Here is a 15,174-nt window from a genome sequence, read left to right as displayed (position 1 = left end):
CGTTGTTGAAGGTTGTAGATCTATTGTTGGTAAATTTACAACACTATCCTTAATAACTCGCTAAAACGACATTTATACCCTGTGATCAACAACTTTTGTTAATACTTCGTATAGGATAATAACTTGTATTTTCTCTTTTAAGAACTACTCTAACCCGGGCCGGGTTGACCCGTGAGGTGTTTCGACTCAATAGCCCCTTTGTCTTTTTTTAAAAAAAACCTACTCCATGTGAAGTTGTGAACCAAACACCCCATAAGAGTTAATCAATTTGGCTTCTTAAGGAAGCTACTTTTCCCTCCTCGAATTTCATTGAATTGTCCAACGGTCGAGCAAATATAAAAGCATCCTCACCCTACACGTGTACAATCAAGTTTACATCGCACGGTTCATATCCTCCTTTTCTTCGACCCTCCATCTTCCCAATTCAACTTCCTCAGTTCTTCCTCCATTACTTCGTCCTCAATTCAACCTCACTCCTACTCATTTCATACGAAAATTTGATTTTATTTTTCAAAAATATGAGTAACCCTAATTGCTACTTGGATTTTGCTGAATTTTTTGGCTCATATTAGATGAAATAATTTCTGAGTTTTGCTGATTTTTTGAAAAAAAATTAAAGAAATGATGGTTCAGAGTAAGATCAAGGTTAAAGAAAATGGCGAAAATGGTGTCGGAGCTTCCAAGAGAAGAAGCATTGCAGATGTCGATCACTGGGCTTTTCTGGTAATTCCACTTACTCCTGCAAAAAACCCAGTAATCACATTTTTTTTTTCAACATTTTTGTTATATTTTAATGGGTTTATTGTAGAATATATGAATGTATCATTTTAGGTCGCATAATCCTATAAATGTCATGTTAATTTATTGAATACTGGGTTTTTTCTGGTTTTACTTTAGATTGGATTTCTTGCAAATTGGGGTATTTTTCAATGTACCCTAAATTTTCCTAAATTATGCAAAATTTTGGGGTTTATTTCAATAAAACCTAATTATTTGAGACTTTTGGGTGATTGAGTATCTGTGTATTATGCTATTGGGTTCCAAATAAGGCACAAAAGTGTAAGAAGATGGGTTTTGAACATGGGTTTCGAGTTTTCGGGCATGATTGCTTTGAGCTTTACCAACTAAGCTGGATTATTCAGTATATGAGTATGCTGTAGACACTGCTATATTGTAGTTGAACTTTAGAAGTTTTTCATATCTAATTTAGATTGAGATGTACTTGTGAGAATCTTAGGTTTGAGTCCTTTGACTAATGATTGTATTATTGTGTTGTTTGAGTCTAGTGAAATTTTTCATTAAAAAATTATAATGAAACAATGAAATGGGCCATGTATTTTCAAATTTTTGCTTGTACATACTGCTACTATGCTAGTAGATTCTGTGTTTTGAACCTTATATATGCTGATTGATATTATGTATGAAGTTTTGAGTATATAATGTACAAGGAGTATTTAGTGAACATATTGGAACCCTTCAATTTTGATTATCATGTGAATAACGTGATCCTACGTTCCTGCATACTAAGTATATGTGTTGCGAAGATTAGATTTTATAAAGTGGGTTTAGAGTTCTTGGGTTGTAATACCTCAACTTTTGTTGTGTATGTACTAATTCACAGGAAGAAATTGAGGCACCCATGTGGGCTGATCTTACGTTGGAGACAGCGCTGATATCAGAAGACAAGTGAGTTTCTTCTGATTCAGATTTGCTGCTGTTTTAGTCCATGTGTCCCAGCTATACCAGAAAACTGTCATAGATGGATTCGTGTCTTCTGATGAAAATGAGAGTTTGGAAAGCTATGATGATAACTCAACTTAACTTAGTCATCTATACCTGAAAATCGTCATAATTTGGAAAGCTTCTACCTAAAGTAATTAAGTGAAAGGGGTTTGTTCTATGTATGTTTAGTTAGAAAATAAAAATTAAGTAATATGAATTATGAAATGAATAATAGTCAAAGATGAAAATGCATCTTACAGACTGCAATCCGGCAAATAATCAACTATGACAATTTTGTTGGGATGGATTGACTACTGAGTTGCATACTTGTATCATTTGTAATCAGCTTATAAGTAATTTCCCTGGCCTTTTGCAGTGATGATAAATGGTTTCACACGAGCCACCCGTAAGTACACTTGCACCTGCCCTATATTACTTCTTTAAACCCAACCATTCAGATAGGCATTTTGTTTATGGGTTTGTCTTGGTTGTTAGGTTCCATCATCTTTCTGCACGCCATTTGAGATCTGCATTTGCACATCCAGATGTGGGGAATGATCTCTTCAACTTATGCTCTCCAAAATTTCCATCTTCTGTTTCGAAATCAAGAGGCAAAGACTATAGAAGTAAAGACTGCATAAGCAATTGTCGTGAGATTTCAGCTAATAAAGAACATCCTGTAAATGATTTGGGAGGTATGATTTCAGCAACTAATATCATTTCAAGTCAGGAATTCAAACCCAAAGTGAGCCATGATCATCAAAGTGAGGCTTCTAGTTCAATCACCAGTGTGGTGAATTATTCAGAGAGAAGAGTTGCTCTGAATTCTCAGTCAGCAAGTACAAGTGGAGTTTCAACAAGCACCATAACAAATGTAAGTATTCAACGAGATTCAAAGGTTTTTGAGGTGTCAAAAGAGCCATTTGGTCAAACTGGTGGTCTGTTGAATGCTTTAAGAAACAATCTGAGAAAAAGTCGTGCCACAAGACCAGCATCAAGGGTTGAAATATGTGAGGATAGAGAACTTAATGGTCGTAAATCTTCTGCTGGCAAGTCTAGTGTGGGCTCTTCTAGCACTGGATTGGCAGTAGTTCCTAGAACTGATCGCAGCAAGCAAGTGAAAGTAGAGATGAATATAAATATAGGATCAAAAGGTCAGAAGACTTCATATGGGAGGCCCAATCAAAGGTTTTCAAATTCAAAGCTTGAGGTTAAGAAAATGCCAGCTGGTTTCAAACAGAATAAATATAAAAATCCGAACGTTCGAGACATGGGGAAATTGGCAAAACCTGTCAATGAGAGGGTAAAAGCTACAAACATGAATGAGACATCTGTTTGTACAAGTACTTACAGCTCCAAGATGAAGGGTAAAGATGACAGCTCCAAGATGAAGGGTAAAGATGACATCTCCAAGATGAAGGTTAAAGATGCTGCTGCTGCATCTAGAAGCCTGGCAGCTTCTAAGTCAAAGGTGAGATATCCGCTAAACTTGAATTCAGAGTTCAGAGTGACTATAGATTTTCCATTCTCCTAAGTTCAATGGAAGGAAATAGGTCTTATCATATGGTATGGATTTCTTTTGCTGACTGAAGCTAATATATGATTTTATACAGGTTGTACTTCAAACAACACAGAAAAATTCTTTGAATCGGTCAAAAAATGTAGCCCAAGGTGTCAAGGCTAAAGTACAGAGCAGCCGGTTTGATAAAGCTGTGAGCAGTGGAAAGGAGAACATGAGAGGAAAAGCAGTTTTGAGTCTAAGATCTGGTGGCAAAGATAACGAGCCTGTTGTAAGAGTTTCAGAGCTTAAGGTACCCAAATTGAAGTTAAAAACTGAAGTTGGAGTGACATCAATTCGTTCAAAGGTAAATTTGAAATATCTGCTGTTCACTACATGAATGTTATCAATGAATTGTTATAAATTGGTTATGTGAAATCATTTCATCCAACCTGAGTCAAAAAGTTAACCTTTCTTATTTCTTTAAAGAATGGTAGGAGTCTAGGAGAGGGTGGATGGGGAAGGAAGGTGAGAGCAGGGAAGGGAGGAAGAAGATTGAATTTCTCTGATTCTCTTGGGCGGCTTCCCTTTCCTTGATCCTTCCAATTTCCTTCCTGTCAAACTCCTTCATCCAAACATGTGTATAGAGAATTGTTTGTTGATCTCTGTAACCTTGATGTAGTTTTCTGATGTTTTTACTACCTGTATTATTTGACATAAAACGGAGTTAGTAGTACAATGTAGTATTGGGAAAGTATCTAAAGCATACACTAACTAATGCTGTGTTTATGATAGTATCTGCTGCTAATCTATAATAAATTGAATTTTAACCATGCAAGTCTGTTTCTGATATTTGTTTCTCGTGGGGTTGTTGGCAGGGGAGGATCAGTAGGATGAATGGTGGCAGCAGGTCACTGGATACTCGAGTCCATCTTAGATGAAGACTGCTGATGTGAAGTGGAAGTTTTGTATATAGTCGATGTTCCCAGTAATACTCCATTACTGATCCCTTTTTGAACAAATATTAGGAGTTACGAGTTTAAAATACAATGATGAATACCTGTAATTAGTAATTTCTATTATCAGGCAGCAGGGTGTTCGTATGTGCTGTGCACAAAGTAGACTCATATACTGCGAAATGTTGAGAATTACAGTAGTAAATACGAAATTGAAGTTCTTTATTTCTTACCAAATCTTCCAAATGGAATATTACAGTGGTTTTTTTTTTTTTTTTTGGAAATATTATAGTGGTATTTCTTTACTAATGACTTATCTCAATTTATACTTCAAAATATCAACGGTTTGTAATCAATCAATCAATCATCAATTCAATAAACCTATACTAAAGGCGAATCGTTTAATGGCACGTGTCATTTTATGGTAAAATAATTTCCCGCCTAATTTTATTTTATTTTATTTATTTATTTATTTTACTAAATCTTACTATAACTTAAATTATAATTTTCATGGATAAGTATGTATACAATATTTCATTAACTATTATTAAAAAAAAATTCCCTTTTTATATTACAACAAATTTCCTTTTTATATTACAACAAATCTAAAGTTTCCTTTATATATTTCAATAAATTAGAGTAATAATTTATAAAATTTCTACTAATCAAAGAATAAGGAAAATGTATAAAGTAAAATCAAATTTCTTAAAACAAAAATATTATACATAATAATTTCTTATAAAATTAATGTTAGTACTATAAATTCTAAAAGCAAGCCATTTATTAATTGTGTTTTTTTTTTATCCAACAAAATTATACTACCTCCGTTACATATTATTTGCAACGATTTGACATAAAGTAGAGATCTTACTATCCAAATAGTCAAATTTGATTAGCAAATTAAACAAGTACAAATTAAACTAGCAATTCGGGGTATCGTTCGAGCCACACACTAGTTAATAAGTTAAATAAAGATCTTACGACTATCCATGCATGCACGGGATTCATACTAGTTTTTACTAAATTATAATATAATATGGTAATGATATAAAAAGTGCATTGGCAAGTATTCAAAGAATAACGGAGAATGTATCTATTGGTATATATATGAGCAATTCAATTCTTTCAATTTACTCATTTTAACTTGTATCCGAATAGCAGAACTTTTATTAATCGCATTAGGTTTATATTGGATTTCAAACTTTCAATAGCTCGAGTATATTTTTGCAACATTTTCTTAGGCGTAAAGTGCATTTAATACAGAGTACAAAATATTTATTATAGTATCATAACAATTGCTATACGACCTTGTTCATACGGCATTTAGCATTTTTTTTTTAAAATTATGATTATTTGTTTTTTAAATTTCATAGAAATTGGGGTTTTTGTACGAAAATGGCTTTTCTGAAGCTTCCTAACAAAATTAATTACTTCACTATTAAATTTTCTTTATTTTAAATTGTGAAAGGAAATAGGAAATGCAAGGATTGGCATTGATGTTATCGCGAAAAGTAAAATGTTAATACCCAAATTACTGACTTTCCATTAAACTAATTATTCTTATATTTAAAGTTGTGTAAGCTATCACCCAAGCGGGGATAGCTCAGTTGGGAGAGCGTCAGACTGAAGATCTGAAGGTCGCGTGTTCGATCCACGCTCACCGCATTTTTTTTTTTTTTTTCCAAACCCTTAATCAAAATATCAGAATTATAATTGTTTCAAAAAAAAAAAAAAAAAAAATTCAGAATTATAAGTACTATTTAGAACTCAGTATTATTTATTTATTTGTTTTTTTTATTTTTTTTTCCGGAGAATTTAATATTAAAAATTTGCTTTTATTTGTTCATTCATGTACTTTTTAGCAGCCACATTTAAAATAATTTAACTCTAAACATCTGTCAACATGTAACCATTAGCATCGAACAGAGTTTTATTGCAAACCTTCAAAGAACTTCCATTATGCAATCACACTGTTCCAATTCTATTTTCTAAAATTGGTGGAACAATTTAATAACCCGAGTCACAACCTTTGATATAGCCCTTTCGATCAGCCCCCATAGTTAAAGTAGTAATTCACGAGACGTATGCTACGTCGCACGTACTCCCTTTGTCCCTTAATGTTTATCATATTCATTTTTACGAGTTTCAAGAATACATTTAACTATTCGATTGATTTTTATTTTTTATATATAAAGTAGATTAATGAGAATATGTGGTCAAAGTTTTCCTAAATAAGCAAACGAGGAAATAAGAAGTGACATTTATATAAGGAGTAACTAATGGACATTTTTTTTAAGATTAAGAGACCAAATTTTTAATAATAGTAGTATAACTTTAGCATCAAAAATCTACAATATTCCATTATACAAACTCTTTTTTTTCCCCTATCACCAAGGCCAATCAAGGGTATGAAAATGGACTACAAAGATACTGTTACCTAGATTAATTCTTTGAAATATTTTATATGCTAGGACATAAAATGACATAGAATTAAATTTTCAAAGTCAAAATTTTTAAAGGACGTACCCTAGATTGCCAAGTGCATGAGCATAAATACCTTATTGAAGTACACTTCTTGCCAATAGCATCTAGCATTCTAAGCTAGCAATACCTCATCCAATCATTTTCATACATAAGTGCGTAATGCATGCCAATGACTTGACTTGACTAACCAACAAGCTAGATCAACGACTTACATACAAGTCAATAGATACTACTATTTCCCATCTTTGATAAATATAACCAAATGGAATAATAGGAAACTTGACATGTGTTTGGTATATAATAATTTACGGATACATAAATGGAATAATAGGAAACATGGCATGTGTAATTGGTATATAATAATTTACAAATACATAAAAAAAAAACATGTCCGATTAGTTGAAATCCATGCTCATTATCTGCGTAGAAATATATTTTTCAACATGAGTCGTTCACTTTTAAAATCCAAAATTACATTTACATCATTTTGTATACATGTTAATGGATAAATCAAAATTCATGACACTAGATAATTAAGTAAAAATTTGATAAAAAAAAAATTTACTTAAAAAAACACACACACACAAACAAATAACATACAAATGCTCCATTTGACTCAGTTGGCACTACAAATAAACACAATTTCATGGATCAGAGAAGCAATAATTCACAAGATTATATCACAATAGATCAATATATAGCGCGCCCCCCTTAGAGAAAAAGAAGAAAAATAATTAGTAAAACTCAAACTTTGCGAATAATTCATTCAGTATTTCCTTTTTTTCAAAATTAATTATCTTGATCTCTTTAAAATATACTTTTCCCATCTTTTACAATATTCACATACACTACTAGTTTGATCGATTTTATTGATTGAAAACGTAGTCATGTGAGAATTTGTTATATTTTTATTACGCCCCCGTTCACTACACCTTATTTTTGCTTAAGTGAAATTATTTAAACTGGATTTAATTTATTTTTCCGAACTTAAATTAGTTTTACTAAACTAAAATTATTTTTGTCGAACTGAAATTATTTTTGCTGATTTTCTACTGTATTAAATTTCTTTTTAAAATTTATTGAATTTTATTGAAATGAACTTATTTTTACTGAAGTAAAATTGTTTTTACTGAATTTAAATTATTTTTACTTTAAAAAAAAATTAAGGTGAAGTGATGAACATGGTCTTAGGCTCTGTTCACTTCACCTTATTTTTACTGAACTGAAATTATTTTTACTGAAACAAAATTATATTTGTTGAACTTAAATTATTTTTACTGAAGTGAAATTATTTTTGCTGAACTGAAATTATTTTTATTGATTTTCTATTATAATTCTTCTTTAAGAAAACTGAATTGAAGTTTACTGAACTGAACTTATTTTACTGAGATAAAATTATTTTTACTAAATTGAAAATAATTTTACTGAACTAAAATTATTTTTACTGAACTGAACTTATTTTTACTGAACTGAACTTATTTTTACTGAATTGAAATTGTTTTTACTTAATATTATTTTTGTAAGGTGAAGTGAATAGTGCCTTAAGGTCTGTTATCATTGACTGAACTCAGCTGAACTGAACTGAACTGAACTGAGCTGAACTAAATTGAACTGAGATGAACTGAACTGAACTAAACTTAACTGAACTGAAATGAATATTTTATAAGCGAAGGAAATTAGGAGCTGAGCTGAACTGAACTGAATTTCAACGTAAGAGAACATGTCCTTAGTTTATGACTCTATACCTCTATAATATACAATTTTTTTTATAAATTTCTAATTATTAACAATTAAATATAATTATGATTGCAGTTATGTGTTGACAAACATGAAATAAGAAGCGTTGAAGAAACAAAGAAAATATTATATTTAAACATAGTAATGCAAATAATTAGTATTATTATAATTAATGTATTGTAGCTCTATCACTATCTGTTTTTGATAGTCTAAATTGTATCCTCCTATATATAATGGACCCAATAACATATAAGTATACATGAAAGCAATACCGCCTTCTTTTATTTTAATTTTTTGGGTCCCATTTTTTTAGCACAATTTCAATGCAATATAGTTTAACAAAATCTTAAGCTACGTATGACTAAAACTTAAATGTTTAAAAATTAAAATTCAAAATAAATCTATTTATTATTCCACATGACTATGCTTTGAATTTTGAAGTATAGATAACATCGAAATATGAGTATTAAATTTCATTTACATTAAAATCTATCAAAATTTCAAATACGACAAACAAAAAGAAACGGAAATCATAATAAATATTAGGAAAATCATATTGGATACCAAAAGAAATAATAATGAAAAGCTTCCATGAGTCACCTGGCCCTCCATGATGACTATCTATACCTAATTTGACATAAGACTCAATATGGTCCTCATTCCTCAAAAGGATCATTTAAAAGGATAATTTATAACCAGAGTAGTTAGTTGCTCAAAAAATATGTTATAAAAAATCTATAGTTTGAAAGCAAAATTCAGCAATTCACATGAAACAAATCAAAGAAAAACAAATTTTTTTTATTAAAAAAACAACAAAAAAGTATACTTACAATCTTGCATATATCATATGGCATCCAATAGTATAAACATCCAATTTATCAAGTTCACACTTGTGATTGGCTACCAACAGCAACAAGCAACAATCAACAATCAATGAATATATACATGTACTAAGTATAAGCTTGACTTTGACTTTTGAAAACAGAATTTATTTAACATATAAAACCTCGAATTTAACTTTCAAAAAATCAAGAAGTGGGTTAATGATATGAAATTACCGTGCGTGAGCTTGATTATGACCTGAACGCCTTTAAATCAAACCATCAACAATGATTGATCGATCGTGCTCAAAGTTGCACAAACGCTTACTACCCGGTTTAATTGTCATTTTGCAATAGGATATCGATCCGATAAGTGTGGGTTGGAATACACAAATACAACCATACAAATAATACTTTTGTTGATAGGATAATTCACCCAATACAACAATACATACATAAATTTAACTCAAAACAATACAAATTATGATTATTGGTCATAACACTGCAAAAAGAGTCATCATTGGACAAATAATGATCATTTGTGCTATATCTCCTGTACAAAATTCTAAACAATTAACAATTCTCATTAAAAAAAAATTCTAATTAACCAACATAAAAAGAAGAATATAATCAAAAGAAAGAACAAAAACCCAAAATAATAATAATAATTATAATTATAATTCATCAAAGCCTCAATGTAAGATCAGGACAAGAATCTGGGAATTCAAGCTGATTATAACTATAATTATAATTATAACAATTATTACTACTAATATTATTATTATTAGTAGTAGTAATAGTAGTATCACTATTTTTATTATTATTAGAAATACTTGTAATAGCTGAAGAACTTTCAGCCTCATCATCAACCTGCCTGAAACTTCCGGGCCAAAACGGCACCGCACTAAACACCGGAACACCACCAAGTAAATACCCATTTTGCCCTTCAAACTTGGCGGCGGGACCACCACCTCCGCCGTGATGAGGTGGCAACCTCTCCTCAGAATGATGAAGAATATGAGCGTAACCGTTGTAGTGGCTTTGATGCTGGACCGTCGTAGTCGACGATGGTTGGAGATGCGGGTGCATCATCATCATCATAGATCCGTGATGAGCTTGAATGTCAATCGATGGACGATTCTGGAATGAACTAGGGGATGATGACAAAGAACCATGTAGAGGGAGTGAGGCTAAACTAACATGTCTGTCAGCCAAAGCACCTATTCGCATAGCGCGTTTTGCAATAGTTCTCTCCCTTTTATGGGCATTTTGGTGACCACCAAGTGCCTGTGAGCTAAAGAATTTCCTTCTACAGTAGTTACATGAGAATACTCTGCTGTTATTTGGTGGTAAAATCTCTTCCCCTGTCACTCTATCGTCACCGCCGCCGCTGTTTGAGTGACTTGATTCATTGTTCGGATCAAAACAAAGGTTTAAATCGAGTGAAATCGGGTTTCGCAACCCGATTTCTTGGTCATCTTCTTCTGATTCATCTTCTAATTTTGTGATGGAATTAGGGTGTGCCATTTTTGGGTTGTTAGTAAGAAAAGAGGGGAAAATAGGGCAAAAAAAATGAGTGTAGAAAAAAACGTGGTAGATCTAGTGATGCTAAATTTGGTAGTGATAGTACAATAACACACTAGGAGTATTGGGATTAGGAAAATAATTGGTGGGGAAAGCTGTTTTTTTTTTTTTTTTTTTGGGAGAAAGAAAAAAAATAAAGTTAAGGTAATGAGAAATAATGAGGAAGAGGAAGACAGAGAGAAGGGGAGTGGGGTTATCTCATTTTCTTTGCCACTTATGGAGAAGATAAGAAGGGAATAAAGTAGTATACCAACATAGACATGTGATTTTGGGGATCACCAATTTTGGATAAAATTATTTTACTACTCGTACTCCTTACTAGCGTTATCGCAGAGCGTGTTCTTTTCATCTGAATTTTACTTATTTGATATGAAATTTACTTATTTGAGCTTTTTATTTTTTATAAATTTATAACAATTTCACCTCTAAATTATATGATAAGGAGCATTTCTAATTTGATTTTTTTGTGAGACAACAATCATTAATAATTATGGAGCATTCTAAGAGACAAAAGGTAGTAGTTTAAATAGCAATAAAATAAAGATCTGATTGCAGCTAATTGGATCCCTTAACTTGGGTCTTGTTTAATTTAACTTATTTTTACTTATATCAGAAAAAAAAAAAAAAATCAGATCAGATTAAAAAAAAAGTTCTAATTAAGGAAAAAAAAAAGTTATGATTAGATCATCGTTTTATGTGCAGTTTTATTGCTAAATATCTTTAATTTCATAATGAAAAAGGTATGAAAATAACATATTAATTAAATACACAATATTATGAATCTAACAAGACCTCACTTGATAGATTTTAAACTTACAAATCATCGCACACTTAAGGTCAAAGTTTGGTCAAACCGGACAATCAGATTAGATCATCTAAGTTCATATAAGCAAAAATAAGATGAACTAAATAAGGCTTTAATTTATTGCTCTTAGTAGATGTTATGCTTTTCTGTAGCTAATGTAGTTACTGTAGCTTGTATCTACCTTGTTTTTGCTAGTTCTCATAAATGTGTTTTAACAAGTCTAAGGGCATGTTGCGATTGACCGAGCTGAACTGAACTGAATATATTATGAGAGAATAAAATTAAAAACTAGACTAAACTGAACTGAAAATAAGCTGAAGAGAACATACCCTAATGTACTCTTATATGCTTAATATCTTTAATTAACTGCAGTTACAGAGTTTTTTTATTAGGCATAAATAGCGCTTAACTATGCATATGCATTAACTCCTTTATACTTAGTAATATATAGTGATTAATCTTCTTAATTAACCTCTTCTCACAGAGACAGGGTTGCCCCTTTCTCTCTGATTCACCTCCTCTCTGCTTGACCGAATTTCTGATCAAACGGCTCGACCAAAGGAAGAGACAGTGATGAAAGCTAGTCTATTTCAATTCCTGCCCGGACTCAGCTACTTTGTAGAGAGTAGCCGAGAGCCCGAGAGATGAATATTGAATATGGGAGTATGGAGCCATCGTCGATCAAGTATAGCAAGGGAGGTCGTTCCTCCCACTTTCGATAGAGCAATAACACATAGGTAAGTTGCACCTACCCCAAGCCTGCATGCTCTCTTGAGTAGGTTACCTAGTCTGAAAGCAATCAATGTCGTCTTGTCATTCCGAGTGAACCATTCGAATTCACACTTAGAGTATGAACTTATTTTTTCTAATCATAAACTTTTGTTTTTCTAAATTGAAAATTATTGGCCAGTATATAAGCAATGTTTTAGATAATTGCATGAAATAAGATTACTTTTATTTAGAAATTGATAATATAAGGTTTGATGAGAAACAAATTTATACTCCATAATTGGTGATGCATTGTAAATATATGGAAAATTATTACTAGAGTACGTGTACATAGATCTGGAAATTATAACCCTAATCTGATGACCCGACTCATGACTTGAAATCGACCCAAATCCCTAAATCAACCCAACTTGACTCATTTTTGACTTAAAAATGGAGTTGACTCAATCTTGACCTGACACCCAAATTGATCTGACCTGATTATATCCGACTCGAAGTTGACCCAACACTCGAAATTGACTTGACTTAAAGTTTATTCGAAGGGTTGACCCGAATAACTAAACTAAAAGTGTCTAATGCCAAACATGACTCGATTCGTTCATCTCCAACTGTACCCAAATATGACCCGAACATACTCGACCTGACTCGAAAATAGTTTGACCCAAACATACCCGACCTGACTTGAACTCGACCTAATACTTGACTTGAGTCAGACCCAAAACTTGAATTGACTCGACCTAACCCTTACCTGACCCAAATGTTAGCTCACCCAAAATGACCCGACTCGAATGACCCAATTGCAAGGTTTTGGGTTTTTTTTCATATGACAAAATTATCTTATCTATTTACGGAGTAAATGCGTAGTAGTGTATATTATACTACTTCCGTTTCTTATTACGTGCAACAAAGGGGTATTATTTGCGAGACATAAAATATTTCTTTGTTGCACATAATAAGAAACAGATGTAGTATTATAGGTAATTAGCTAGTGTAATATAGTAAAATAATAAATTAATAAACAATAAGTTGTATGCATACACTAGAGATTGCAGGTTTATAAAATCAGATCATGTGTACAACAACTTTTTGGTATAACAGGCCACATCGTATGGAAGGGGTTACCTAAGTTATTTTGTTAGGGGTTACTTGAGTTATTCATTCGGGGTTACTCAAGCTACTCAATTAGGGGTTACTTAAGGGGTTCGAACAGGGGTTACTCGAGGGGTTCACTCGGTCAAGGGTTACTTACTTGAGGGGTTACTCGTTCAGGTGTTACTCGAGTTACTCAGTCAAGGGTTACTCGAGTTACCCAGTTAGTAATTCGGTTAGGGGTTACTTAAAGAGTTCGGTCAAGAATTAATCGGTCAAGGGTTACTTGAGGGTTCAGTCAGGGGTTACTTGAAAGGTTACTCGGACAGAGGTTTGGTCATGGATTACGAGAGGTTACTCGGTTAAGAGTAACTTAAGTAACCCCTGACTGAGTAACTTGGTTAACCCCAGCAAGTCGAGTAACCCCTGATCGAGTAACTCCTATCGCACAGTACAACATGTCGCATACAAAAAATTGTTAATATGTAATGCCTCCGAGTTTAATGACTTATGTAAAGAAAAGGGAATAGTGCCTTAATGAGTAGAAGAAAAATATTTCATTTAGGGGGTGCTTGGATTGGGAGTATTAAATTAAGGGGTAATAAAAGTTAAACCAAACAAATAAAATTAATTAAAGTAAACATAGGAGAGGGAGAGCTAGTGATGATGTGATTGTAAGAAGATTTATATAGTGATGGTGTGGTGATAGGTGAGAAAGGGAACTATTACCCTTATTTTGGGGGTAATAAGTTATACTAGGGAGAGGGTGGGTAATCTAATACCATCATTTTAAGGGTAATACTTCCTCCTCCCCTCTCTTTTCCTTATGTCACTACAACCTTAATTCATTCATAAACACTTTGTCTCCCTACAATAATACCTCTAATCAACTATAATATCTCGTTTGAATTTTATTACCCCCTTAAATTATTACCCCGGCCCCATTCCAAGCGCCCCCTTAAAATGAATTTATTTATAACTTCATCCGATAAATTTTTAATCATGGTAAATTGTTAATTATATGCTAATTGAAGCATTACCTCATTATCCAAGACAATACATACTACGAGTCTACGATACATTTTATACATGTGGTTAATGTGAGCATTACATGCACCAAACTCACCCAACCTCACACCTACATGAATTGTACACACATTAATGATTACATGGTCTTTTTATGAACACAAGTGCATTATATAATTATCTAGATTAGATAATAAGCATTTTCTTTTGATTTGTGGAAATTAGTACTCTACTTTATATTATTAAGTGAAAAAGAATTTTTGGTTTTAGTGCTTTAATCAATCAAAAAAACTTTGACTTTCCTTTTTTCTTTTTACGTTTTTTTAAAAATGATTAAAGAAGAAACTACATATCGTTACTAAAGCAACTTTTTTTTTTTCTTTTTACTTTGAGGAAGCTATAAAAGACTGAATTACAATGCAAATTTACAAATTGTATTTTTGGTGTTGGTTTTCACACGCCTGCCCAATCTTCCCCTCTTTTTTTTTTCTCCACAACTTGGTTTCTATCTAGGTCATCTTAATCTATCTTAAAAAGAAAAAAAAAAAAAAAAGTGTATTATATGTAGTTGATCACACTGTATGGCTGGCTAACACACACTAAAATACTAAATCGATAATCTTTGACCGATCGAGTACCCCCTGATTGAGTAATACTTGATCAATTTACCTTTGATCGACCGAATAACCCTTGATCAAGTAACCTCTGACTAACCGAGTAACC

General features: G+C 32.2%; 2 protein-coding genes and 1 non-coding gene across 5 annotated transcripts; 2 read left to right on the top strand and 1 right to left on the bottom strand.

The window, feature by feature from the left end:
- Positions 1-216: 216 nt before the first annotated feature.
- On the top strand, positions 217-4,413 carry LOC145627258 (uncharacterized). Of its 3 annotated transcripts, none has more exons than XM_081679651.1 (6): positions 217-723; positions 1,622-1,686; positions 2,099-2,128; positions 2,218-3,193; positions 3,336-3,533; positions 4,099-4,413. In XM_081679651.1, exons 1-6 carry the CDS (start codon positions 622-624, stop codon positions 4,159-4,161), a joined length of 1,434 nt encoding a protein of 477 aa, XP_081535777.1. In that variant the 5' UTR covers positions 217-621; the 3' UTR covers positions 4,162-4,413. The 3 variants fall into 3 exon arrangements, with proteins under 3 accessions (XP_081535777.1, XP_081535776.1, XP_081535778.1); XM_081679650.1 differs by having other exon boundaries at positions 3,336-3,587; XM_081679652.1 differs by lacking the exon at positions 1,622-1,686 and having other exon boundaries at positions 3,336-3,587.
- A 1,355-nt stretch (positions 4,414-5,768) lies between these two features.
- TRNAF-GAA (transfer RNA phenylalanine (anticodon GAA)) lies at positions 5,769-5,841 on the top strand. The gene has a single exon. It is a non-coding gene; the product is annotated as a tRNA-Phe (tRNA).
- Positions 5,842-9,874: 4,033 nt separating this feature from the next.
- On the bottom strand, positions 9,875-10,989 carry LOC145627257 (uncharacterized). Its single transcript, XM_081679649.1, has one exon. It carries the CDS (start codon positions 10,743-10,745, stop codon positions 9,903-9,905), a length of 843 nt encoding a protein of 280 aa, XP_081535775.1. The 5' UTR covers positions 10,746-10,989; the 3' UTR covers positions 9,875-9,902.
- Positions 10,990-15,174: the final 4,185 nt, after the last annotated feature.

Source organism: Chenopodium album, chromosome 4 (assembly GCF_948465745.1).
Source record: "Chenopodium album chromosome 4, dcCheAlbu1.1, whole genome shotgun sequence".
NCBI lineage: Eukaryota > Viridiplantae > Streptophyta > Magnoliopsida > Caryophyllales > Amaranthaceae > Chenopodium > Chenopodium album.
This window is presented reverse-complemented; position numbering and strand designations above follow the sequence as displayed.

Coding starts and splice junctions, on each gene's coding strand:
- LOC145627258 (XM_081679650.1), top strand. CDS start 622: ATGATGGTTCAGAGTAAGATCAAGGTTAAAGAAAATGGCGAAAATGGT. Junction 1,687..2,098: donor GCGCTGATATCAGAAGACAA/GTGAGTTTCTTC, acceptor GGCCTTTTGCAG/TGATGATAAATGGTTTCACA. Junction 3,588..4,098: donor TGACATCAATTCGTTCAAAG/GTAAATTTGAAA, acceptor GGTTGTTGGCAG/GGGAGGATCAGTAGGATGAA.
- LOC145627257 (XM_081679649.1), bottom strand. CDS start 10,745: ATGGCACACCCTAATTCCATCACAAAATTAGAAGATGAATCAGAAGAA.